The sequence below is a fragment of the Harpia harpyja genome, chromosome 9, assembly GCF_026419915.1.
Source record: "Harpia harpyja isolate bHarHar1 chromosome 9, bHarHar1 primary haplotype, whole genome shotgun sequence".
NCBI classification, from domain to species: domain Eukaryota; kingdom Metazoa; phylum Chordata; class Aves; order Accipitriformes; family Accipitridae; genus Harpia; species Harpia harpyja.
Window position 1 is genome coordinate 22,165,669 of NC_068948.1, and position 26,995 is coordinate 22,192,663.

At 45.4% G+C, this 26,995-nt stretch overlaps 1 protein-coding gene and 1 non-coding gene across 3 annotated transcripts in view; both read left to right on the forward strand.

The window, feature by feature from the left end:
• SF3B3 (splicing factor 3b subunit 3) overlaps positions 1-26,063 on the forward strand; it is a 30,254-nt gene extending 4,191 nt beyond the window's left edge. For both annotated transcript variants that reach the window (XM_052797403.1, XM_052797402.1), the window contains exons 6-26: positions 589-701; positions 1,481-1,618; positions 2,652-2,755; positions 3,988-4,153; positions 4,673-4,768; positions 5,301-5,373; positions 10,720-10,871; positions 11,293-11,448; positions 11,860-12,015; positions 12,732-12,875; positions 13,822-13,944; positions 15,435-15,589; positions 16,700-16,874; positions 17,500-17,705; positions 18,610-18,766; positions 20,174-20,299; positions 21,449-21,661; positions 22,618-22,716; positions 23,167-23,310; positions 24,030-24,134; positions 25,154-26,063. In XM_052797403.1, the coding sequence (XP_052653363.1) occupies positions 589-701; positions 1,481-1,618; positions 2,652-2,755; positions 3,988-4,153; positions 4,673-4,768; positions 5,301-5,373; positions 10,720-10,871; positions 11,293-11,448; positions 11,860-12,015; positions 12,732-12,875; positions 13,822-13,944; positions 15,435-15,589; positions 16,700-16,874; positions 17,500-17,705; positions 18,610-18,766; positions 20,174-20,299; positions 21,449-21,661; positions 22,618-22,716; positions 23,167-23,310; positions 24,030-24,134; positions 25,154-25,294 (2,942 nt within the window). In that variant the 3' untranslated portion in view covers positions 25,295-26,063. The remainder of the gene's footprint in view (positions 1-588; positions 702-1,480; positions 1,619-2,651; positions 2,756-3,987; positions 4,154-4,672; positions 4,769-5,300; positions 5,374-10,719; positions 10,872-11,292; positions 11,449-11,859; positions 12,016-12,731; positions 12,876-13,821; positions 13,945-15,434; positions 15,590-16,699; positions 16,875-17,499; positions 17,706-18,609; positions 18,767-20,173; positions 20,300-21,448; positions 21,662-22,617; positions 22,717-23,166; positions 23,311-24,029; positions 24,135-25,153) is intronic.
• LOC128146675 (small nucleolar RNA SNORD111) lies at positions 897-976 on the forward strand. The gene has a single exon (XR_008236818.1). It is a non-coding gene; the product is annotated as a small nucleolar RNA SNORD111 (small nucleolar RNA).
• Positions 26,064-26,995: the final 932 nt, after the last annotated feature.

A 26,995-nucleotide genomic window follows, 5' to 3' on the forward strand; every position in this document is an offset into this window, starting at 1 on the left:
CACAAAGGAAGCTAAGCTAGGAGAGCATCTTTGTGTGCTTGCGCTGTTGTTGCATCTTCCATAGGCAGCCATCAGACACCAAATATTGGGCTGGATCTGACTGCTACTACTATTTTGATGATCTTTTGTTACACTGGGATCTCAATAGAAGCATTTTAAAAAACATACTTTAAAAATTAAAGGTATCTACCAGATGGTTTTCTGACATTTTTTTGACAGCAAGCGTACATGCCAGTAACCCAAGGGTTGTGTTTAACTGACAAGTTGCTAATGTAGTATTTTGGGTGTCGTGGCTTTCTAGACAAGAACAAGCCAGGACGGCTAAAACATAAGCAATTTGTCTGGAGCTGCATCCTTCCTTTTTCTCCTTCCTGGTCCCCTAGTTCCATCTGCCCTGTTCTCATGCTGGCACAGGCAGCTGTACTCGGGTCTTTTGTCTTCCTCTTCAATAAGAGTAGATTTGTTTATGTAGGGTGATAAAGAACACTGGAAACTATGTTGCTTTAAAGAAAACCAGAAGAAATGTTCTGCAGGCAGTAAGTCAGATCTCTGGTAAGGGCTTTTTTCATAATATTTTTTGTGTTTCAGTTCCTGGTGGTTCCGATGGACCCAGTGGGGTGCTGATCTGTTCTGAAAACTATATTACTTATAAAAACTTTGGTGACCAGCCTGATATCAGATGCCCAATCCCCAGGAGACGGGTGAGAATTTTGAGATTCCTACCCTTTTTTTTTAAGGTTGTCTTTGTCAGTGCTAAATGAATGCTTAGTATTTGCCTTTCATGGATAAAGGCATCAGGGAGATTTTAAATTAAGAATAAAGGAGTTAAAAGTGTGTTGGCCTATAATCTACCTTACTGGCTGCATGTTACCTGCAAGGGAAGATGGAGGTGGGCATAGCCTGAAGTGATGAGCTTGGTTCATGTCTCTTCTCTGAGAATTATGCTGGAGATACTCCATAGACTCTGATCAGGCACCACGGCAGCAGTGCTGTTGGTGTAAGGTAGGATTACTTGAGATGGTGAGTCATGGTTGCCATCGTGTATGCAGGTGAATTTGACAGCTGCTCTGTAGCATCTAAGGCTGCTTCCTCCTCCTTTGGTATTGCAAATTGTTGTGTGCTTTGACAGGGCTTTGAACACCTGCCAAGGTTCAGGTGCTCAAAAACAGTTGTGTGTGGATTGCAGCCCTTTCCTCTGTGTTTGGCTTTGATATGTGAGACAGTTGTCTGGGGAGGAGGGCAAAAAAGCTAAGAGGGGTGATGCTTAGGCACAGTGTGTTAGAAATGTATTTCCTTCTGGGGCAGAGATGTACCAAGGGTAACTACGGGTGTAATGGAGGGAATGTGCTTTGTGTTAAAAGCTTCCTCGCATACTGTCAGCTGTTAAGACACCTGTGAAATGGAAATACTTCAGTCAGTGAAATCACATCCACGCTTGCCGGGTAATTCCACCAATGACCTCCACTTTCTTTCTTGACAGAATGACTTGGATGACCCAGAGAGAGGTATGATTTTTGTCTGCTCTGCTACACATAAGACCAAGTCCATGTTCTTCTTCCTGGCCCAGACAGAGCAGGGAGACATCTTCAAGATTACACTGGAGACAGATGAAGACATGGTAAGCATCACATGAAGAACAACAGAAGCATTCATTGAGAAGAGTCCTTAGTCAATTATTTTGATTCTCTAAAGTGATAAGTATTTGATATTGTGGTTTTAGCTGTGTAATGGCCTGTGTTCTATGTGACTTGTAGTACAGTTATACCCACAGTTGTAACTGCTGTTTACTCATATAGAGACACAGCACAATGTTTGCAAGATCCTGCAATTATTCTGCAGAGTCACTTGGGCATATTTTAGATGTTCTGCAGGCGGTCCTTTCTTCAAAAGATGTAAAGTGTGGTGGATGAACCTGCTAGAGGGTATGCCAGAAACTAATTCTGGGGAATTTAGTTTCTCTTGATCACAGTAGGTGCTCTCTATTTCATCTCTTAATTGAATATTTACACGCTATAATCAATCTTTCTGCAAATTGATGTAGACAGCTTGGTACAGCTGATCCATGAGTTGAAATAATGAGCTTGAAGTGGCTTGCTGCTTCTTGTCCTAGTATTTTGCAATAAAAAGATATCTGCTGCAGAGAATCAGTGGGGTTTTTTGAGTAAATGTTGAATGTCAGTTTCTCTTTCATCTACACATGTCAAATTTAGTACAAGGGATGATTGTGTAGCCTCTTCAAGTGTCTTAAGATTGTTCTTGGAAGTTTTCACCAGCAGCTATTGCGACCATATCAAATGTCGAAATTTGCTCAGGACAGTTAATTTTTCACGTGTTGGGGAATGGCTGGTGTTCAGTGAAGCAAATTTCTTCTTTTAAACAGCTTGCTACTTTTGCAGCTGTTTTTTTCCAAACTGACTCAGTGTTACTAAAGCCAGAAGGTCTTGGAATAAAACAGGCAGCCCGACTTGTGTGTTCAAAATAGTCTGTTGTGATCTATAACCTGCTGCCCCAAACTACTGATGTGGTTAAGCCTGGCCCACTCGCTTGCTCCCTTTCTTTGGAGAGGATAGCTAGGCAGCTTTTTTTTATTAAATCACACACGTACAGTTCTAGTACTTTGCTAGCACAGTCACATCTTCCTCTGCTTTCAGGTAACAGAGATTCGACTGAAGTACTTTGACACTGTTCCTGTCGCCGCTGCCATGTGCGTGCTGAAAACAGGGTTTCTCTTTGTGGCATCTGAATTTGGAAACCAGTGAGTAAACAATTTTAGGTCAGCATTTTTCCCCTGAAACAGACTGTTTCTGTTCAGGACTGCGAACTGACCCTTGAACTTACGGAACATACAAAGACAAAACCTCTGTTTTAATGGGTAAATTAATGCTTTGTTCACATGGCTTGAGCAGAACAGTTGGTTTAGGCTATGACTGAGTGGGGGAATTCTATTCTTGTTTGAACCCAGATTAGATATTATAGTGCAGAGAACAAAAAATTACATGCTGTTGCAGTAGGTTTTGGAAGAATTAAGCACTTGCAGTTCATAAAGGGTCTATCATGTATCCGGACGAATTATCTTTAATTAGTTTGATCAGTTTTCATTGAACTTTTGTGTGTTATGGGCCACTCAGAAGTAGATAAGGTTTGTTATGAGCAACTGTGGTCCTTTCCATAATAGATGTATACTTGAGGGCTTTCCCAATTCATGTTTGGGGTTCTAGAATATTCTAAAGTCTCAAAGAAGACTTTGCACACCTTTGAAGATGGCTAAAGAGTGTCTAAGGGATTCACAGGAATGGAGGTTAATACTTTTTTCTGACTACATCTGCAGTCAGCCACCTGGGGGAGCTCCAGCCAGTTTACTAGAGTGAATCTGAACTCAGTTGTATAAACTAAGCTCTTGAGGAAGCCATATTCATTTGAGCTGTATTAAAACCAGGAAGAAATCAGTCTATCTTTCTGGTTTTATTTTTTTCCTCTGAAGTTTAACTTGATTGTTGTGATATTTAGGCTCATAAAATGGAATAGGGAATGCGGTTAAAAATAGCAAGGTGAGAGTATTCCAATAAAATAGATAACTGTGGAGCTGCAGTCTTAGCCATTGGCCTTGCTCTTGGCCTCAGCTGTCAGTTGGTGCTTGGGCTCTAACACAAGAAATATCTGAAAGGCTCAAGGGTAAACAGAGAAAACACTGAAACTCTGGGATGCCTTGCCAGTGACAGCTACGAATGAGAAGGTTTGGAGGGGGGAGGTTGTGGTGGGTTTTTTTGTTTCTGTGGTTTTTGTTTGGGTTTTTTTGCAGGCTTCTGATTTCCTTTAAACATCTTGTCACCAAGAAGACAATCCCTAAGGCTAAATTTTAATAGCTGTACAATGTAGGGAAGGATTTCTGTCCTCCCTGCTGCCTAGTGAATGTTTGGCTAAGCCTTTCTTAGAGAGGGCTACATGAGATTTGCACTGAAAGCTGTTGCTCTTGCTTTCTGTCTCAAGTTACCTGTACCAGATAGCTCACCTGGGTGATGATGATGAGGAGCCAGAGTTCTCTTCTGCCATGCCTCTTGAGGAAGGAGATACGTTCTTTTTTCAGCCACGACCTCTCAAGAACCTGGTGCTGGTGGATGAGCTGGACAGTTTGTCTCCTATTCTGTGTTGTCAGGTACGTTGCCATCAGCAAGCTCTCATTCACCACATAAGTAAGTGTTTCTCATTTACAGAGGAATTGATCATAGATGCATGATTTTTTTTCTTCGCTTTTCTGCGGAGTATTTGTGTGTAAGCGGAGCCACCAAAGCTACATTATCCTAGGTTTCCAGAAATACTGCTCTATACTAAATGCTGATAGAAGAGCAAGTCTGCTAAATTCTCAGACAGCTGCCTAAGCCTGGTACCTGGCCTGGCAGCCTTTGATTCCTGTGGTGATAAATAGATATGTGGACACAGGGTGTCAGCCAGCAGACCTGTACTGCTCCTCTGACCATCAGACCAGCTCTCTGCTCTGCAGAGAGTTTGGTTAAAACTTGACATTATTTCTGGGCAGTAGATGGTACACCCTATGGCATCTTCACTGTTTTCAGTGTCTGAAAAAAAACCATTCGTAAAGCAGTAGTGTGTCATATATAGTTTAGTTTAATTTTCTCTTCCTGTGGGTAGTGTTTGACACTATCTCTCCATGTAGATAGCAGATTTGGCCAATGAAGACACACCCCAGTTGTATGTGGCTTGTGGTCGGGGGCCCCGGTCATCTCTGAGGGTTCTAAGACATGGACTTGAGGTAAGACTTCCAGCACTTTAGAAGAACAGCTTGAGAGGTGAGGACAGTGGGAGAAAATCCTTGAAATAAGGGTGCTGAAATAAAGGGATTCTCCTTTTGCTGTAGCCTGGAGAGCGACTTTCTCTAGGCTTGCTTCTTGGAAATAGAAGGATTGTATTCTTTACTCTGACAGTTTTAAAGGCTTTTTGTTCATTTGACTCTTGACCACCTGCATTTTGTCCCTTCTAATACTTGAGTGTATTGAGCTGGAACATTCCCATTGTCTCTGCCAGCTGCTGCTAGTGATCTCTTTGCTGGGGCAGGTGACCTTGTTTTAAAGCTGATCATCCAGAGCTCTAATGTTGCTGTATCATTGCTGAATGTATTCTACCCTGTAGCACATCTGGCATGGGGGAGAGAGCATCAGAATTGGGAATTATTAGCTTTCCTGCCCAGTTGTGGGAAAGCCTAAAAACTGCTGGTGGTTTGGTGACTTACTGTAGTAAGTCTAAACATCTGTTTGCAAAAGAACCTTCTTCCTGTTTACTCTTAGGTATCTGAAATGGCCGTCTCAGAGCTGCCTGGTAACCCCAATGCTGTATGGACTGTGAGGAGACACGTTGAAGGTATGCAGTATTTTCCTAAAGCACAGGGAGGTGATAATGTTTTTTGATGTGTTTTGTTTGTTGGGTTTTTTTGGTTTTGTGTCCAAGGAGATAGGAGAGGTGCTGCATTATGGTTGTATGCCATCCCCAAAAGTTACATTTTGGATCAGCAGCCACCTGTTTGTACACCCTCTGGTTCCCTAGAATTGTCACGCTTCCCTTTGACAAAGAAGCACCTGCCTGCAGCTGCATCCATCACCCAATATGCTGCATCAGCTGTGTGTTTGCAGCCTGAAGCTGCTGAACTTCTCATCCTTTCCCACTTCCCATAAGTTCTTGCTCTGACATCAGCAGGCAATGATTATGCTTTTTGTTGGAGCATACTCGCTATTCTTTATGTGCGTGTTGACAACTACAGTAATCAGCTCTTTGTGAGAGAGTGGGATACAAATTATGGAACAAAGAAGATAAATTGGCAACAGTGTCTGTATTTTATTACTTCCCGCTATGCATATCTGCAAAGAAAACAGTCTATTTGGGCTAGGACACGCTCCCTATTCAAACACTCAGCAGTGTATAGAATGCTGCTGATTCCAGGAAGGTCAAGATTTGAAATTGGCAGAATATACAGGACTGTGGGTTTGGTTTGGTTTTTTTTTTCCTGATTTGAAATAACGGGTTTGCCATACTAAAGTACAAGAGGAAATGTAATCCCTTGTCCTGCCTTTCTCTTGAGGGCAAGAACAGAGTTCCTCAGAAACACCCAAAAAGCCTGAAATGACACTATTCTGGGTGCTGATGGTCTCGGTGATTATTGCCAAGGCAGTGCTTCGTATAAATCTTGGAAAGGCTTGCTGTAGGTTTATGCACTGGATATAGAAATGCCAGATTGTTGCAGTGGAGACCTTAGCCTGCTGTGGTGACATGGTATCTTGTTTTTAAGGAATCACAGAGTAGTGTGTCTTCCAGGGAGCCAGTAACCCTGTGGGAATTTCAAACATTGCTGTGGGATTTACCTTGCCATCCGAGACCTGCCATCAATTCCTGTACTCGTGTTCTGAGACTCATGTACTGCCTAAGCAGCATGGAAGGAGCTTTGAGCACAAAGTGCCTTCATGTTCCCTAGAAACAAAAAGGGTCAGAAGGAAAGTATTTCCACAGTTCATACCAAAAATATTTGCTTTTCTTAAAAGGCATTCCAGTTTGTTAGAGACAAACCTTTGCTCCTGCCTTCTGGAAGAGGAGTTGGTAACATTTGCTCCCTCTGAGAGATGAAGGCTTCTGACATCACCTTACAGTTTTAAAACCTTTTCTCTTGGGGTTCCAGAGGATGACTTTGACTATTCAGGAGATGGAGGACCATTGCTAACCTACATGAAACAGACCAGTCTCGATGCCTCCTCTTTTTTTCCTCCTTCCAAATTCTCCAGGTTCCAGCATGAAGATCTCCTCCATGATTTCAGAAAGGCTGGAATTTGTAGCTGTTGTGAACCATGCTACTTTTTGAATACGGTTAAAAGTTACGTGAAACGATCCCCATGTTACAACTCCCTCAATTCAGAAACGGTTTTAGTGGGTTTTAATCAGAAAGACTGCAGAACCTTTTCAAACATGTATCTAATCTTGAAACTGCCCAAGTGCTGGTTTTCGAGTGTTCAGTTTGTGGTGTCGGGCTGCCTGGCTCTGCCTTGATGCCACAGTGTGCGCGTGCTGCAAGGCCTCTGTAAGACACTACAGGTTTGCAGCCTTCAAAGCAAATACTAACCTTGGCTGGTACGTGGTGATACACACTACCAATACCAAGCCTTTTTTTTTCTTCCACAGGTGGCTGGTGGTGGAGGTGCTGATCACCACAGGTGTGTACCTACTGCTAGGGGCTACTGTACTGTCCCACAGGTTAACCACAGAGAATCCCCAAATCATGCTACTTTTATGCTAAGCTTTTCAGTAAACAAATTCTAGAAGCTGTTGTGTAGCTGGAGATTGTTGCCTTTGTAGTTCCATAGCTGAGGAGTAGAAAGCAACTCCCATTCCATCTTACAGTCTTCGGGGAACAAAATAATCGACCATATCTCTGCAGAATGGTCAGTTCTTGCCAAAATCAGAGGTGTGCGTTTCTGGGGTGTTTTCAGCTCCTTTCTAGACTGAGGATTGGTTCCCAGCTGCTTTGTACAGACCTCCAAGAGAAAATAGTCAAGTGTGCTTGAAGCACGTGTAGGTATTGCTGGCATGGGAATGCCCTGTGGTTATGGGATGCATCTGCCCATTAGACAGAATTGGATGGGATTTGGACCAAACCCTCTCTTGCAGTTGAATATCAGGGTCTGGGGAGCTAGGTGGCTGTGTGCTTTGCTGTGGAGATAGATGTGAGCTGAGAGCTACAGTCTGCATTCCCTACCTGGCACTTTTGCATGAAAAGCAATGTGCAGTGAGTCACAGCTGTGGAGTCTCCATGCAGTAGTAAACAGAAGCCCAGGAAAATGTGCTGTCATTCTGTCAGTGTCTTTTAAGTGAGAATAATCCTGAACTTTGTCACTGCTCATCTGTTTGTTCACTGAACTCTGAGACAGTGGTGACTGCATTTGTATTGGTGCAAATTCAGATGCTGCAGAGCATGAAAAAACTGTATCACGCCTGGGCTGGCGTATAGGAATGGAATTCTCACGAACTAACTCAGGCTGAATCCATGACATGTAACAAAAAGGACAGTAGTGTAGAATTCATGGTCTGAAATGTGATGTTTTCATAACTGGTCATGATGTGTGCATGAGGCTGCAGAAAACTTGTAATGAATGCATAGGAGAATGAGTCCAGCCGTGGTTCTTCAGAGTCATTAAAATGTCTCTGTTACTCACTGAAAGGAGCTAACTGGAGCAGTTAGAACAGTAACAGGCATCTCTGAAGTCTTGTGTCTGTGTAAAAAATAATGTCTATCTGTTCAAAACTCTGAGCAGACTGATGTTATGCTTGGAGTTGTGCAGAGCTAAGTAGATATCTTTTCATATGAAAAATCTGTAGATCTTTTCTTTTTCGAACTGAGAATACTTCTCAGTGTGCCCCAGGGATTTAGTCCTTTTAATTTTAACTAGGCTGCTATATTTTCTAAACCAGAATTGTATTGTTTGAATCTAGATGAATGCATCTTATTCACTGACTTAATTCTGGTAAATCAAACCCTTTATTTCAAAAGCTCCAGCAGAGAGTCATTAAGCAACACTACTGGACTTCAAGCAAAAATGCACTTGTCACTATTACTGACACAGACTTAAAGGCACACTCTAATATAACTGTAAGCCGGTGAAAAGAAAGAGCTAAAAAACTATTAAGAGGTAGGAATGAGTTTTCATTTAGAATAGGACTAAGGGAATCTGTTTTGCTTTCAAATGGGAGTTCTTTGTCCTGCTCCAAATCACATGGTTAAGTCTCCAGCTGGGACATGGTGGTTTATCATGAGAATGACAGCCCCCAGGGAGGAAGGCAGCAGCTCTCAAGAAGTTTGGAAAGCAACGATGGTCTTTGAAATGGAATTTTTAGAACATCCTGTCTACAGGATATTTATGAATTAAATGCTTAGCCTGTGAACTGCTAGAATCTCTGTTTAAAGAGATCGAGGAATTCTTGTAGACTTCTGGTGTTGAAAAATTCATGTAAGTTTGTAGGAGAAGCTTCTATTTAGCGTAGAAAATAACCAGTATGTAATGGTGTACATCTTGCTGAACTCTTACATCTGCTGTTAACATTAGAGAAAAAATTCTGTTAAGCCAAGTGTTAAACTAGTTGGCATTACTAATCAGTTTCTGTGTGCAGGTTCAGTTTTCTCATTTCCCAAGTGGACCTGCTCCTGTTCGTGGGGTTCAGGAGCTTGTTGGAGGTTATAGGCTGTGACCACTTAATAGAGTAGTAACGGAGTTTATGCCACAGACCACTGTTGGAATTGCTTTAATTATACAAAGCTCTTCAGTTTGATCAGAGCTGTGGTCTGTATACCAGATGTTGGAGGGAAAAATGATGGTTTTTTTCACTTGCATATTTTCAGCTCTATGTAAGAACTTTGTTAGAAACGTGACACAGCAGGTTTGGCAACGTCTCCCTCTAAACAGGGTGGATAAGAAAAGGATCAGTTCCTGAAGTATTTGTTTCAGTTAACCCAGTTCAGTTTCTTTAAGCTGCTGCATAGTATTTGCTGGTATCCTGTATTCATCCCAGTGAGAGTTCTCTATTTTCTTTCTCTACTTAGAGAGTCATTAGCCATTTCTCCATGTCTTCCACATTTGCAAATTATGGAGAAAGTCTGCTCAAGGGCAAAAACTGTGACAGCTCTCTTACACCCTCGTCTTTAATAGTCTTGTGCTGTGGTGCATAAGTCTGAGCTTTGGATTGAGTTGGGTTAAAATGGGGAATTTTTTCCTTTTAAGAAATAGCACTTGCATGACAACAGCAGCAGAAGTGGAATTGCTTCTCTGAGGCAATCTTACTTCACCGGGGCTCCTGGCTCCATTTCCCAACAGACTTAATTGTTTCTGTTGCTTTTGTTACTCTGTTTTAATGAGGCTTTCCTCCCCACCTCTTTAATGCCTATCGCTTCTGGAGAACGAAAATGGACAGCAATAAATGGCGGCATTCCCTTTACCCGGTCCTACTACTTGTTTCCCACAAAGTTTCCCTATTTCTAAATGAGCTCTTAAGACTATTTGGATTAGCATAGCTCTTGTCCAAGCTACTGGACTCTCCCAAGCTGTCCCCTTTGGAAGAAGCCAGTACTGGAGATAATAGTTGCAATACTGTCACTTATTCCAGTAGAAGTAAAGGTCAGTGTTTACTCTGTCTTAAAAACATAATTGTTTGTCATCCCAGGAGACTGTACGGGTGGCTATATGAATGTAAGCTAGTTGAGCTTCTGGATGAGGGTAGAGCAGGCTAACCCTGACATCCTCTGCTGTTTGCAGAGTCCGTGGTGCAGTTTCTGCAGACGGGTTCCATGTGTTCACATTATTGGAGTAGAGTATTTCATTTGACTTCATTGGGTGTTAAATCTGGATTCAGCCCCTCGTGTGAGGTGGGGCAAGTGTCTTGAAGTCTTCTAGACCTTGTGCTGTCTTTGAAAAAAGTAGGCAGGAGTCTTGCTTGCCAGAATCCAGAGTATCATCATTTGGATCCCTGGCTCAGTCTTGCATTGTTTGGAGTCTAGCAGTGGCTGGCTTTTGGACAGTGTGTCCTAGAGAACTTACACAATACTGTCAGCAGATGTAATTATCACAGGAATTCTGCTGAAGAGTAACTGCTAGACATCTGTCAGACTGCTAATTTTGTTGTGAAGCCTTGCATTTGTTTAATCAGCACCCTTTTTTCCCTGTCTCCCTTAACCAGATGAATTTGATGCCTATATCATTGTGTCCTTCGTAAATGCCACACTGGTGCTGTCTATTGGAGAGACTGTAGAAGAAGTGACTGACTCTGGATTCCTGGGTACTACACCCACCTTGTCCTGCTCTCTTCTTGGTGATGATGCTTTGGTACAGGTAATGGAAAGCTGCTTCTGACATGTCTGCTTATGTCTGTCACTCTCTTGCTTATGTCTGCTTGCTGCCTGGCCGTGGTTTCTACAGTAGTGCAACGTATGTCATGTCTAAAGGTGTGGATTGGCAGAGAATGACACTTGGCCTTTCCCATTTTATATCCTGCTAAGTGAAACTGGACCAGCTGAAGATCGTCCTAATCTCCTTCAGTGCATGCTCGGTAGTCCCTTGCTGCAGTTCAAAGATGGAATGCTTCCAGCTGGCGAGTGGCTTCATGCTAGTTCAGTCTGTTGCATAGCTAATGGATCACCACTGCCAGGAGCAGTGCTTGCCTTTGGCTTTTTCTGTGTCAGAACCACCAGTGAGATGGGAGTTGTGAAGGGATGGTAAATGCAGAATTGATGTGATCTTTTTTTCCCTTCAGGTTTATCCAGATGGGATCCGGCACATCCGAGCAGATAAGAGAGTAAATGAATGGAAGACACCGGGGAAGAAAACCATTGTAAAATGTGCTGTGAACCAGAGACAAGTAGTGATAGCACTGACTGGAGGAGAACTGGTTTACTTTGAGATGGACCCGGTATGTGTGTTAATGTTGTGAATGCGTTTGGAAGAGCAAAGTAGAGTATGGGGCATGCCAGAGGTTGATCAGACCTGCAGAAAAGGATTCTGTAGTGAAGCATCCTTCTAGATCGGATAGATCAAAGCCTTGCATATCTGGACTGTGTCTGTCTGAGATGATTTAATGGCTAATTGAAGTCTCTGAAGTTCATAACTGAGGCTGAAAATTGTGTACCTATCCTATTGCTATTCTGGTTCTTCCAATTGTAGCTGAAATAAGGCTGTAAAGAAATGGTTTAAAAAAAAATACAAAAAATCTAAAGCACATTTTTAAAAAAAAAAAAGGCGGGGGGGAAGGTGTGGAGAGACAGTTTGGTGATGGTTTGCTGCGTTGACTAGTTAATAAGTCTCTTGTGGTTTTGTGTCTCAGTCAGGACAGCTGAATGAGTACACAGAGAGAAAGGAGATGTCGGCTGATGTAGTTTGCATGAGCCTGGCCAATGTTCCTCCTGGGGAGCAGCGCTCCCGGTTCCTTGCTGTTGGGCTGGTGGACAACACTGTCAGAATTATTTCCCTTGACCCTTCGGTGAGTAGCTGTTCTGTTTCTGCCTCTTCCATTGGCTTGAAATGTTCAGAAAGGTACCCCAGAGGTGGGCTGTGTCTGTCCAAGCTGTCTTTTTGTATTCAGGTGGATGACTAGGAATGAATAGCTTCCATGGCTTTTCTCTGCTGGTTGGGAGGAAGCGCAGTCCTTGATCCTAACCTGCCTAACCTGTAAGATTCCCTTGTTTTATCTAGTCTTGCCCATACCTGGAAGTTCAGCTACTGAGATATGAAAGTGTTTTCTTTTTTTTGTTTTGTTTGGTTTTTTTTTTTCTTTCCCCTGTCTCACTGTTTATGCCTGTACTATAGGTATGAGCAGACTCATTCTGCAAGCAGGTCAGCAACAAACCAGCATTATCATTCCTCTGCCTGCAACAGATGAGTGTTCAAAGGATGACTGTTCAAAGAATGACTGAAGTAACATAAACTTTGCTCAAATCTCTCCATGCTAAATAGCCGCAAACTGTGCTAGAACAGTTTGGAAGGATCCAGTTTATCTTCTCCAAACCCCAGGGCTGCAACCACTCCTGCTTGCCAAAATCCACAGAGCCAGCGTCTATTGTGACTTTTTTCTGTGCTGAATACTTCTTTATGGAGATTTAAAAGGGCATCTTTAAGCTCCTTAGATGGAGCTTGAATCTCCTCTTGCCATGCCAAGCCTTGCTAACTGGTGTGGTACCTCTTTTCTGTCTCTGACAGGATTGCTTACAGCCGCTGAGTATGCAGGCCCTTCCTGCACAGCCAGAGTCCCTGTGCATTGTGGAGATGGGTGGCACAGAGAAGCAGGATGAGCTGGGGGAGAGGGGCTCCATTGGCTTTCTGTACCTGAACATTGGACTGCAGGTGAGAGGTGCCTGCCTGGTTCTGACAGGTGTTTCTTGGTGAGCATTTGCTTGAAAGATGGATTGCTGCCACAGCCTTGTCATCATGCAGCGCAACACAAAGCCTGACTGTTCCTTCCTTGTTACAACATGCTTAACAACTGTGACTGGGGAATTCACCGTGTGACTTAGTATAGGTGCAAGTTTCCCCATATGTTCCTAGACTTAAGACTAGTCAAAAGACAGCATGTTGTCCTAGACTTCATGTAGGACAAATTGTGCTTTTCCCCTTCCAGAAAGAGGGCATGTTCTAAAAAAAAATTTCTGGGTGAAATGTTGGGCAGTTCTTTAGAAACTGCCTGTAGGGCAGAGTATCAAAGAAGTAACTACCCACAGCCACAGGCTCTGCTTTAATAACTGCTGTTACACAGCTTTTTGTTGCATCCAGTACTGACTCTCTGATCTTTGACCAAAAAAATGTTGTTTTGACAATTCAACATGTGGTAAAAATAATCAGAGCAGTCTAGGTTCTTTCACATGCCTCAAGTTTGATGTCAGAATGCAAGCTCTTTTTAAGCAGCATGAGTTTTTGGGTAAATGCTTTGTATCGAGAGGGATTAGGGTCTGGAATCGGCCCTCCAGGTGTTTCATGGCTTATGTGATGCACCAAACTTCTTGGTCTGTTTTTTGGCTCTTTTTTGGTTGGTTGGTTGTGGGGGGCGGTGGTGGTGTGTGTTTGTTTGTTTTACAGTAATTCCTTTCTGCCCTAGAGGGCTGTGCAGGAGCTATGCTTTTTAATATTAAGAGCCAATTTAGATACAGCGTGGTTGTAGAACAGAGTTGTACCGTAAGCTAGGAAAACAAACACCTAATTCTTCAGAAATTGCCTCTCTGTTCTGAATAATGGCTGTAGCTAGTTATTTCTTATCTGTAATCTTGATCTAACTCTTTGGTTTGCTAATGTCAAGAATGGTGTGCTGCTGCGAACTGTCCTGGATCCTGTTACTGGCGATCTTTCTGATACCAGGACCAGATACCTTGGCTCACGGCCTGTGAAACTCTTCCGAGTCCGAATGCAAGGCCAAGAGGCGGTAAGTGAGGCGAGCTCTCAGAGGGGTGCAGATCCAGTCCCCAGATGCAGCATCCTGGTTTTCCTTTATTGGTGGGCAGGGTGGGGAAGCATCCTTGCAGCACAGCAGGACGCTCTGGGTAAGGGTGGGAAGTAGAATGACTTCATTATGGAGCTGCCTGGCTTGCAGCTTGCTCTTTCACAAACAGCCTTGCTCTTGTTGGTATTCTCCTTACTTCTTAGGAAGTAATGTGTTGTGCTTCCCTGCCTTCTTTGAACTAGGACTCTTCTGACCCATAGGCTGTGTTTGCAGCATGTCTGGAGAGCTCTGAGCAGATTCTTGGGCTTAAAGACACTGGAAAATCTCGTCTTGCCTGCCTTGGTGCACAAGGACAGGAAGAGCCCCATGCAGAAATCTTACCCCTTGACTGCTTGATGCAGTTGATGGTTGTTTCCTGTGCATGTTGAGAATGGCTCAGCCAGGGGCTGGACAGCTGCCATGCATGGTTCAAGGAAAATATTTGCAGGATTTGGCATAGAGGGAAGGATGTGTTTCATCAGAAGTGCCATTTCCAGCCCTTCTGATGTAGCACTGGGGAGATTAACCACCCCCTGCTTGAATCATTTTTGGATGACACCTTCAGAGTTGAGAAATATTGCTGGTCAGCATAGGGGGCTGGATTTGGGAATGTGAGCTCTGCTTTAATGTTATGGTACGCTGGGTGAATGTCTTCATCTTGCCCGTGCCAGTCTGCCAGCTGTAACTTGGAGGTGAGGTGCTTTGCAGCTCCAGCAGAGAATACTATAGAATAGCTGAGTGCTTTTCTACTTTGAGACCAGTCTTGGTTCCTTGTCTTACAATATGGAGAGAAAAAACATACTGCTTATGGCCAGTCAGTGATGGGCTTGGAGTGCCCTGTGAGTGTTTCAGTGTAATTCCAGCTTTTGTTGCTCAGGCAGAAAGTAAGGTTGAACTGAAGTTGATTTAGCCAAATGCGTAAAGCTGAAGAGTTTAGAAGTCCTTCTGCTTCCTTTGTTTCCCTTAACTTGATTGATTGAAAATAGGTTACTGAATTTTTTTTTTTTTTAAAGGAAATTTCACTTAGATGCTGAATCAGAGTGTTATAGCATTTGGATAGTGACAAAGCAGTAAATATTTATTTTAAGTGACCTGTTCCCATTAGAACAGGCTATTGTTAAAAAAAAAAAAGTATTTGTTGATCTTGGCTTTTACAGATAAAATAGTTTTTATTGCGCCTCAGTTTGAGTATCCGTTGTCTTGATAGTACTTTGAAGTTCCTCTTTGTGCCGTATGCAATTTACAGATAAAACTGTCCCTTGCAAGCAAGCAGTATCTCTGACGGTATGCTCTGAGCTGGGTGGAGTCTACCCACAAGAATTCAGTTGTTCTAGTGGGTAAGAGTCCGGCACTGTACATTCATTCATATTGCAAGGAGTGAGCTTGCCTCCATCCCCAGACCTGATAAATTTGCTGTGTTGTCTGTTTCCCAGGTGCTGGCCATGTCAAGCCGTTCCTGGCTCAGTTATTCCTATCAGTCACGCTTCCACCTGACTCCTCTGTCCTACGAGACACTGGAGTTTGCATCTGGTTTTGCTTCTGAGCAGTGCCCGGAGGGCATTGTAGCCATCTCCACAAACACATTGAGGTGAGAACTGATGGGGGAACACAAATACTTCTGGGCTGGGGTGCTAGGCAGATGGAGGGGTGATGAATTCTCACTAGACATTCAAAAGGAAAGAGTTAAAGTGACTTAACTTAAGAATTAAGGTCTTTTTGATGTTATATGATTATGGATAATGATTTGATAAAAACACTTGGATGGGTTTCAGAAAACAGATAGAATACAAGGATAGTTATGCCGTCAAAAAGAAATAGGGTGTGCTTCTCTGATTTGTATTTTCTAGCTTTTTAAAATAACAAGTGTAATTCAAGTTATCCTTAAATTCTCTGATCCTTAGAGAGGGAAGCTTTTAATAAATGTGAACCTATTGTATATTAGAATCTTGTGGTTTGTGATCTGAATTGGCTGCTTTGCAGAAAATAAGCCATGTGATTAAGAAATCAGAGGCATGACAGGGGTGTATTTGTTGCCTTTTTAAAGTTCAGCTTAGATATTAAAAAGATAAAATAATGGACCACAAATTCAGGAGCTCTGCTGTATGCACTTGAACAGGCACTTTTTTCATATCTGTCCTCATTGAAATATTACAGCATTCATTGCTTTTAAAGGAGTCATTCTTTCTGGAGAGACTTGCGGTTTTTAGTCACCAAATGCCAGAAGAACTGGCATTTCAGCTGGCAAGTCACAGGAAGAAAGAATTGGCATTGCATTTTTCATACTGTTTTAACTAAAGTGCCTCTGAGGAGCATTTGATTACGTGTCAGAGTCTGTGTCACATTTAGATTCAGATGATGTGTTCCCCAAATGTGTACTTTCCTTCTTCCGTGGGTTCTTTGTTCCTCTCGGAATAGACTTACTTCAGCACCACTCAGAACACACCCTGGGACAGTGAGACCTCTCAAGTCAAGGACCTCGCACTGCAGAGCACACCTGTCCCACAGCATAGGCTCCCATTGAGGATGCTAGTTTTGCTCTGCTCTTTGGAGCTGTTTGCTAGTTGCTGTCTGGCCCAAGAAAGGTGCTGCTTGTCTCCAGCGCTAGCCAGTTGCACAGACATAAAGCTCAACTCGTTTTGTTCTCTTGGACAGTTGCTTTCAGACCTTGTTCAACACGTGTCACATCTTTGTCCCCCAGGATTTTGGCACTGGAGAAGCTGGGGGCAGTCTTCAACCAGGTTGCATTCCCGTTGCAGTACACACCCCGAAAATTTGTCATTCACCCAGAGAGCAACAACCTGATCATCATTGAGACAGACCACAACGCTTACACTGAGGCCACCAAGGCACAGAGGAAGCAGCAAATGGCTGAGGTAATTGGGGTGGGGGACAGGTACACGCATCTGTTTGCAGGAGGGGACTTCTGCAGCTGGAAATTCCTCCCTGCTCACTAGCACCCAGCTGTCATTGCCTGCAAGTTTTTGTGCCCTGTGTGAAGGCAGGGGCTGAAAGGAGTGAAGATCTGCCTCAAAACACAAATTTCAGCCAAATACACTACTTCCCAATGCTCCTTTCTTTGCATGTTATTATGGCAGGCTTTAAGAACCACGTATTGAAGGACAGTCATGCTTGTGTAACACTGTTCTCTGGGTTTTCTGTGACGGTTTGAGGATGTTTGGATTTCAGTAGGTTATTTTATTCTTTGTGTTGTTTCCAGAGTTGTTGATTTGGAGAAATAGCTTCCCAGACAACTGCCCCTTGGGCAGGACAGAGCTGACACTGCTGTGCTCTGAGCTGCAGAGGCTGCCTTGGGAATAAGCTCAGGATGGGTGGAAGCTTTGGGATTTGGTGGCTTTTATGTCTTCACAGGCAGTACCTTGCCCTGAAATACCAGGGCTTAGGGGAAACAGGGAGGCTAGATTCTACGCAGAGCATCAGCATGTCTGGAAAGGAAATCCACTGAGCTGTTCTTTTCTCCTGTCCTTTAATGTGCCATAGGAAATGGTGGAGGCTGCAGGTGAAGATGAGAGGGAGTTGGCTGCAGAGATGGCTGCAGCCTTTCTGAATGAGAATCTTCCCGAGTCCATCTTTGGTGCTCCCAAGGCAGGGAATGGACAGTGGGCCTCTGTCATCAGGGTGATGAACCCCATCCAGGGAAATACGTTAGATCTGGTCCAGCTAGAGCAGAATGAAGCTGCCTTCAGGTAAGAAGCGGTGCCAGATGCAGCAAGAGTCTCTGCTTGTGATGGGTCTTGCATGGTTTTATCCTTCTTTTGCTCAGCTGTTACTGAATTGAAATCCAAATGCAGCATGTTATCAGGAGACTGGCTTGAAAATCCCAAAGCGATTGTCACATGCTTAAAGCTTTGTCTGGCCTTTTCTTCCCTTCCCACCCTGATCTGTCTGCATGTGACACTAAAAGCTGGGGCTCCAGATGTGTTTGTTCGACCCCAGTGCTTAAAGAACAACATGGGGATAGAAATGACAGATAAGAGAGCCGGGAACAAGAGAATGTGCTGCTATCTTTCACTTCCCCTTCTCATCCAGATAAACTGAGCATAGATTAAATGGAAAGGAAGTGTTAGAGGGACTGGAGGGGAAGACCAACGCAAGAATAGCGAGTGCCTCAGCAGGTGGAGTTAGGTCATGCTGGTGCAAAAGGCTGACTCTGTCCTGTTTTGTCCAGGATTCCCAACCTGGATAAGCTAGGCACTGGACAGGAAATAACACTGGAAGATGAGGAAAGTTATATGTACATGTCCAAATTGAAACAGCCTTTGGAAAAGACCTTCCAGTGGAGCTTAGTGCATGGCTAGGCAGTGTCCAGCCTGTGAAAGCATAAAACCAGTGCTTTGGGAATGTGACAGCTAGAGCATATTGGGATTTTTTTTTTTTTTTTTTTTATGGGGAGTGTGGAGAAATCTGTGTTAAACATTTCTGCGGGGAGGAAAAATGACCTCTGAAAATGAAATGTCAGTGCTGGAAGGTTGGGCTCCTGAATCTCTGCCTGGCTTGGTGCAAGTTATGCTGTCAGGGAATCTAGTCAGTGTGTGGCGTTCGTTTGTGTCGTGATCACACTGATCTCCTGGCATGTCTTGTCATCCCCAGTGTGGCTGTGTGCCGGTTCTCCAATACTGGTGATGAGTGGTACGTGCTGGTGGGTGTCGCCAAGGACCTGATTCTAAACCCACGCTCGGTTGCTGGGGGATTTGTCTACACATACAAGCTGGTTAATAGTGGTGAGAAGCTGGAGTTTCTGCACAAGGTGAGAGGGATGACTGCGTCATTTACAGGCAGAGTCTTGGAATAGCTGTTACTTCACCCTGAAGGCTGTAGTGATACTGCAGTACTCAGTGAATCCCAGGCAGGGTCATCATGCTGATGTTACACACTGGAAGCAGCCTTGGGGAAAATAAGTTGCCTCCTACAAAATCATTTGGGACACCTTTTGCAGAGCTGAGGATTGAACACAGATCTCCTGAGAGTCCCAGTCCTTTGCCTTAGCCATAGTCCTATCCATCTAATAGGGTAAATGGAAAGGAGCAGTGTTTTTCATGCCCTTGTTGGGGGGGGAGAGAAACAGCTCAGTTTCCTTTTTGGAATATGAGCTCAGAGAGCTGCTCTGAGCACTTGTTTACAAAGCAAATTCATACTTGGGTCACTTGAGCCCTGGTGCTAAGGCTCTCAGTCCTTGGCTTGCCACATGAAGCTGGTGTGAGCTGTCATCTTTCCTCTGCTGCTGTTTTGGTTGTGTGTAGAAATGATTAGTCGCCTAGTGACCAACTTGCTTGACAGGTCTCTGGGGCTTTAGCGAGGGTTTCAGCAGAACTCTGTTAAAACAAAATTCTGTTCTTCTTCCCACGTGCTTCCAGCATGGCCGAGATTTGAGCAGATGAGCACGTGGAAAGGAATCTTGTGGCTTATTCACTTCCTACGGTCCTGATGCAGTGAGTGGGTTCTGTCCTGGACCGGGGCCTTTTCTGGTGCCACTGAACACCCACTTGGAAGTTGACAGAGCTGATGATGTGAAATAACTTCTCTTAGCCAGTGCAACCAAGCTGGGAACACTGTAACTGGAAGCTCTCTACATGTTCCCATTCTCTGCTGTGGCTGGTCCTTTTGGATTGATTAGTGGTGGGAGATATTTCAGCCCTGTCTGAGTTACTGGAATTGTGGGCATGCTGTAATTGTTCAGATGTAACGTTTCTTCAGTGGCAGCTTCAGAGCATCTATGGCAGATGGCTGAATTAGATTCATGCCTTTTTTTTAAAAACAGAGAATCTGGATGGATTTAGGCAAAGCATAAAATCTTTGTGTTGGGAATAAAGCAAAACTACAAACGAAGGCAACAAAATCCTTGCCTGCTTTTGCTGCCTGCCTAGCATGGGTTCTTAACAGCAGTCCTACACACTTCAGTTAAGGTGCACTGCCAGCGGTGTCTGTGTACCCAGAGCTCTGTTAGTACCATGTGTGGTATGTGCTGCTGTTGAAAGGCCTACAGAGGACTGACCTGTTGCCCCTCATGTAGAAGATTGTGATTAGCCTTTTACATCGAAAGCCTTGGCACAGGCCAAGGAGCTTCAACCGAACCACTAGCTGAATCCATTCTGAAGCTTGGTGTAAGGTTAGCTCTGTTAATGGGGGTCTCACAGTCTTCCTCTTCCCTCTCTAGACCCCTGTGGAGGAGGTTCCTGCAGCCATTGCTCCGTTCCAAGGTAGAGTCTTAATTGGAGTTGGAAAGCTCTTGCGTGTATATGACCTGGGCAAGAAGAAACTGCTTCGGAAGTGTGAGAATAAGGTACTGGCTTTTGTTCTTGACCAGAGCTGTTAATTTGGAGCGAGTGATGCTTTGTGGCAGGATTGGAACAAGGGTTTAGCTGCTACTCCAGCCCAATGTGTCTGTGCACTTGGACCTCGGAGCTGTATCTGTGCCTTGCCGGTGTGCGCTGGGTGCACGCATCCAGAGCAGTGTTGGCAGCTCTGGCTGGACTGGGCTGTTGTGCTGCCCCTCTGCACCCTAAGCATGCATCACTTTCCCGTTGCCATTCAGATGTAGTGTTGCAGGTTCCTTTTAGTACCAGCTCAATGCAGGCTGTTAATGGACCTGTGCAGAAGTTTCACAAGCCTGTACAGACCATGCCTTTGGCCTCTGCTGCAAATGTGAGAGGTCTTATCCAGATACAAAATGACAACTGCTGACAATGTTTCCTTAGGTGATCAGCAGGCTGGGGACAGAAGTTCGAGGGTGCATATGAGCACTTCTTCAGATCCTCAGAATTTTGAAAAGGGGATTTTCTCCTTGAAGCAGATGGTCCTTCTTGCAGAGCACCTGTGGTACTTCAGGAAAAGAAATTGCAGGGCATGGTTTTCTAAGTCTTAATTGCCCGCTCCTCCCTCTCTCATGCAAGCTGCAGAACCTGTGGCAGTTGCTCACTACTGCACAAAGGAACTCCAGCAAGCTCACAGGCAGACTGGCAACTTGTAGGGACATGTTGTTTTTGTGTGTTGGGTGTTTTTGGTTTTGTTTTGGGTTGGGTTTTTTTCCTAAAATACGACTCATGAAAAATTGAAACTTTCCTTCTTGGGTTGTTTCATGACCACAGTAGTTGAGGGGATGCTGAAGCAATGCCTGCTTTTGCAGGACTGTCCCTGGCATCTCAGTTTATAGGCTTACCAGCAGTGCTTGTTCTCTGGACATTACTTGTATTCAGCAGGCTGAGAATGATGTGTGGTGGATGTTAGGTTGCGAGGTCCTGTATTGACAGCATGTTTAGATTGGGGCTGTATTATGCTGGAAATGAGAGGTAGTTTTGGAAGGAATGGTGGGAAATGGGAAGTGAGCCATAGTTTGCAGGGGGAAATAGTGTTTCAGTTGGAGTAAGGTAGAGTTAATGGGTTATAATTCCCTGTTTGAAGCACTCAGGTTTTGTTCTTTCTCTCTCAAAAGCACATTGCTAACTACATCTGTGGGATCCAAACCATTGGGCACAGAGTGATTGTTTCAGACGTTCAGGAGAGTTTCATCTGGGTGCGCTACAAAAGGAATGAGAACCAGCTCATCATCTTTGCTGATGACACTTATCCCCGGTGGGTTACTACAGCAACTCTCCTGGATTATGACACTGTGGCTGGAGCAGACAAGTTTGGCAACATCTGCGTGGTGAGTGTGCCTCGGAGAAGTGGGGCTTTTTGGACACGACATATTTTTCCTTAAAACATCCGTGATTTGTCTTAAAAGAACAAGAATCTGTGCTTAGCTGGAGACAACGCCCTGTACCATTCACTTGTTTTTACGGCATGACTATCTGTCGTCATAGTGGACGGCTGCAGTTTATCAGTTTGTTAATTGAAGCAAACAAGTTAAAGCATCAGCAGGTCAAAAAACATATTTCTGAAGAATTCAATAACTTGCGTTGAAATTGCCCCCAAACCTGCTGTGCATAAGCCTTCGAATGAAGCTTGTGACTGTGAAAGGGCACATGAGAACTTATGTCAGGGTTATCACTCTTACTTTCCCTGGCTAAACCTCATCGCTGGCATTTAGCTTTCTCTGTCACTTCCCCTCGAAAGTTGGCTTTGTCAGTGCTGACACTTCCCCACTTGGCTGGATTTCAGCAGGGGAGGAGGAAAGAATAGATGGTCTTTCTGCCAGAGCTTTGATCTCTTTCTGAAGCGTGCTTGGGTGCTTTGGAGTGCAGTTCAGCAAGTGTCAGACAGTGTGCCTGCAGGATTTGGCTGACGCACACAAAACAATCCTCTTTGGTTTTCCTGTCCCACATCCATCAAACTGTTTCTTTAGTGGAACCACCTTTGAACCACCTTCACACCATTTTGACAATACCTCCCAGGGTGATCTGCAAGTGCCAGGCCACGCAGAGGCCGGTCATGAGGTGTCCTGCCCGTGTTTTTAAGTGATGGGCCATCAGTCTTGACAACACGGTTGTCGCTTAACTCTAAAACCCTTGATTGGAGGGGCAAATGGATGATTTTGCTGTAAGTGTAAAGTGATTCTTGTAGAGTCCATAAAAGCAGCCTTTCGAAGACCACAAGGATTCTCCAGAGATAATGTGCTGCTCCTCTGCAGCTTGTTGACTCTTTCTTCCTCTTTCAACACAGGTGAGATTGCCTCCCAACACCAATGATGAGGTAGATGAGGATCCCACAGGCAACAAAGCTCTCTGGGACAGGGGGCTTCTTAATGGAGCATCGCAGAAGGTAATGCTTCATGGGAAGCACGTGGTTATTGTGGGAAAAGAGCATGCTGCTTTTCCGTGAAGTCCTCTGCAGTGTTGTCCAGGAGATGCATTGGCAGTTCTGCTCCTACACATCTACCATGCTGTGGGTGATCGGTTTTCCCTGTCACTGGGAGCCAAATTCAGCTTCTGAAATCACAGCCAATGCCTATTCAGTGATGTTTGATTGAAACAGCATGCTCATTTTCTTTTCCTGCTTTCCCTCATTACTTGCATCTGTTTGTCCAGCTCAAGAGGGTAAGTCAGTGGCGTGCTGAGTTTTGCCATCTGGTCACAGGTGGAAGGCACTTCCTCTTCAGAAAGGTGTTTCAGAACTAGCAGGTGGCCGAATTCATTCTACTTTCCTGTCTTAAGCCTTTTGATGCTTTTATATAAGCTAAAGAAAAAACATGCTTCTGTGTTTGACTTTCAGGCTGAAGTGATTATGAATTATCACGTGGGAGAGACGGTGCTTTCCTTACAGAAGACCACACTGATCCCAGGAGGCTCTGAATCTCTTGTCTATACCACCTTATCGGGGGGGATAGGAATCTTGGTCCCTTTTACTTCCCATGAGGTAAGCAAGCCCCATCATTATGCTGCAGAGTTGTTGCTTTTCTGTGCGCTCCTCCCCAGCCAGTATATTAGTGTGCTGCATCCCTTGAGGGTAATTCTAGGGCTCTGCAGTGTGTGAAAACCTGGGCTGCAGGAAAGCCTGTGGCTGCGGGATGGGCTCCAATGCAAAGGGGAAGAGAAGGAGCTTGTTAACTCCTCCTTCTGCATTGGTTCTGTGAAGAGTTGAGAGCTTTTGTTGTTGCACTGCTGTTCTAAATCTGTTCGTGCTCCAGAGGAGCTCTTGGGTGATTTAGTGTCTCTGAGGAGGGATCCTTTGGCATGCTTTGTGTAGCCTGTAAACTATTGATCAGGCACTGACACTTCAAGTCCTGAAGATGGTATTCTCGTCTCTGTTTGCTGTGGCCTCCTGGAGCAGTGGATGCCGAGACATTTACTCCTTGAGCTGCACCTCTGTGCTGCACAGCTGCTATATGCTCCAATTCCTGGGAGGCTGATCCTGGCCAAGGTGGCACAGTTGGCTGCTTAGCTCCGCTGTGGGTGCTCCCAGGGTGGAATTGGTGAGGGGGTGGCTGTGGCTGCCATGTGCAGGGCTGCTCTAGCAGGACCTGGTAATGGCAGTGTTTCAGGCAGTGCAGGAGCACCTGGCTGATGGGTGCCTTACCTTGCCAGTGGCATTGACATGTAGCAAACGGTTGTTTTAGCGATTCTTAATCTCCCCAGGATCACGACTTTTTCCAGCATGTGGAAATGCACTTAAGGTCTGAGCATCCTCCTCTCTGTGGACGTGACCATCTCAGTTTCCGCTCCTACTACTTCCCAGTGAAGGTAGGTCTGAGTATTTAGGATCAGCTGGTCATGGGGGTGTGGAGACTTGCTCTGGGACATGGAACTGCTTTGAGGCCTGGCAGAAGCAAGTCACGGTTGCTGTTCAGTGGGGAAGTCTGGGGCAATGTAAACCATAGCTTGTGTAGTGACTGTGGCAGGAACTGAAGCTAGTGCTTGAATAGCACTCTGTAAGGAGAGCAGCGCTTAGCACTTAATACTGTGTCTGCTTTGGTTTCTAAACCCTTGTAATGAGCCTTCTGAGGGCTGGTCTTGAGACCCAAGCCCAGCAGTGGTGTTGCTGTGCTTCTCTACTTGCCACAGCATCTCCTTTTTCCATCAGGAGAAGAAACATTACATAGCTGTTTGCGTAGCGAGGTCAAACTGGGTATTGCCTTGGGGGTATGTTTTTTCTGCCACCACTGAAAAGGGAAATCTGATAAGAAATGGCTGTTCCTGCCTATTTCTGCTTTTGAGGAGCTGTGTGTGAAGCTGTCGACTGCTAAATGCTGTGACCGGAAGTGTCCAGAGTACTGGACCAGAGTAAATATGTGGTAACTACTACCAGAGTAACGTATGTACTGTCAGTCAGAAAACTGTTCCAGCAGCTGAAGCTGTCCAAGCGCAGCGAGTATTCTTGTTCTTGATGAGCTTGATGCAGCATGCACAATCAAAAGATGTCTCGCATCTGGCTGAAGATGCCGTTCAGTCTCTTCTGCAGCCCCCCCTCAGCTTTCGCAGCACAGTGTTTGGACCAGAGTCGGATCTGTTGTCTTTTCCCTTGTGTGATTCTTCAGCTGCACCCAGGTTTTTTGGGTTTCTCCTTCATTAATCAAGCTGACCAGTAATTAATTTGATGCTAACTGCTACTATTCAGCAGATGAGGTCACCAAGCATGGTCTTGTTTCCAGGACAGGATTAAGAAGCTCCTGGGAACAAACTGTTGCCATTTTTGCCTGTTTAGGCAGGGTTCAGTGCCTCTGTGTTGTGTGGATTCAATTCTCTCCTCCTTGCCCCTCCAGAATGTGATCGATGGGGACCTGTGTGAGCAGTTCAACTCCATGGAGCCTAACAAACAGAAGAATGTGGCCGAAGAGCTGGACCGGACCCCACCCGAGGTGTCCAAGAAGCTGGAAGACATCCGCACGCGCTACGCGTTCTGAGCGGCAGCTGGCAGGAGCAGAGCTGCTCGCTGGGCGCCTATGGATGCTCTTCCAAGCACAGTTGGGAGGAGGAATGTGTGCTGCTTTTCCCTTTTTAAATATTGGTTTGCTCTTCTTGATTTATGTTTCGAAGTAACGTGACTCCAGTAAATACAGTATCAGGTATTAGGTCTCCCAACACATCCCGCTGCTTATGTGAAGGTTCCTGACATTCTGGCTCCAGCCACAGATTCCCTCTTGGGAAGTGCCTGAGGAAGGACGCAGACTGACCCTCAGCCCCATCTCCTTGGCCCCCCTTTAGGATGGGGGAGCCTGAGGGTGTCTTGTGCTGGCTTTGCAGAAAGCCCTGTAGGGCAGATACAGCTGAACCTTTGTAGGATCAAGTGGGTTTTGCAATTTCCCGGCTTTTTGGTCAAGGAAAGAGCTGTGGTGTGACTCAGGATTGCCAGGCTCCCTTTAGTAGTCGGTGGCGAGAAGCTCTGGGCTTCCACCAGTCCTGGGAGCAGCCAGTGGGAAACCTGGCTGTGCAGAGGGCATAACTGTCACGCTTGTCTTGAACGTTTTCTTCTGAATTGCAAGGGGTTTTTGGACTCACCGTTTCTGACTGTTTTCCCTGTAAATAGAGTTTTGTACAATGTTGACTCTCTTGGGGGTGGGGAAGAGCGAGGCCTGAGTCTGGGACTTGATTTGTTTCATAATAACTTTGGCAAGAGCAGTGTCTCCAAGCTGTGACTGTGAGCAGCACATGAAGAATAAAAGCCTGTTTTTTAACTAGGCTGACTCTGGGGCTCCTCTCCTTTGCAGCAGCTGTTGCTGACCTGTTGGGAGCGGGAGGGGTGGGGGGGGACAGAAACGTGCACACCCTGAACCCCGTGCCCTGCATGGATGCCGGAGCCGTGCTGCGGCCCTGCAGGTGTTGGCCTGTAAGCCCCTCTCTGCCCCTGCTTCCCTGCCTGCTCTGCCTGGAGCTGGCGCCAAGCCTGGCAGTGCGTCCCACAGCTGGAGCCGCTGGTCTGCCCTGGGACATGCACAAAGCAGGGGTACGTGGAAAAAAAGGGTGGGAGGGAAGGGTCTTTCCCCCAGCTACTGTTTCTCCATCCCTTCCAGGGCATGGCTGTGCTTCAAGGCTCCTTCTCTTGCCCTGTGAAGCAGCTGCAGTTCTGGGAGGAGCAGCTGGCTGCCAGGAGGCTGGGAGAAGGTGTTTCTCCCTGCTGCCCGCTAGCTGGCTGCGAAGGCTCGCAGCCGGAGCTTGCCCACGCAGCAGGTGCTTCCCAGTCTTGCCTCCAGCCTCAGCTTTGGTCCCTGGCTTAAATCCTGCCACTGGGTCTGTCTCTGCCGAGCTGGAGACCTCGATGCCTGGCATCCCACGAAGGGGCCCTGGACTCCTCCCTGCCCTGGGCTCAGAAAGGCAGGTTGCCCCCGGCCCAGTGTGATGCACTTGCATTGAACAGGCTCCGGGTTCCTCCTCTGGCATGTGTGCTGTGCGGGGGTGAGGGTGAACATGCGCCCTTCTGGCCTGTCCTTTGCACCCTTCTCCTGCTTCCGCTTGTTGCTACAGGTCTGTGTTGGCAGGGGCTTAACCCAGGGCTGCACCCTTTGGTTGCCATGTGGCACCCAGCCACTGCTGCTTGCCCCACCCATCTGCCTGGGGGTGAAGGGCTTTGTGCTCCGGCTGCCTCAGGGGAGCGGCAAAGAGGTTGA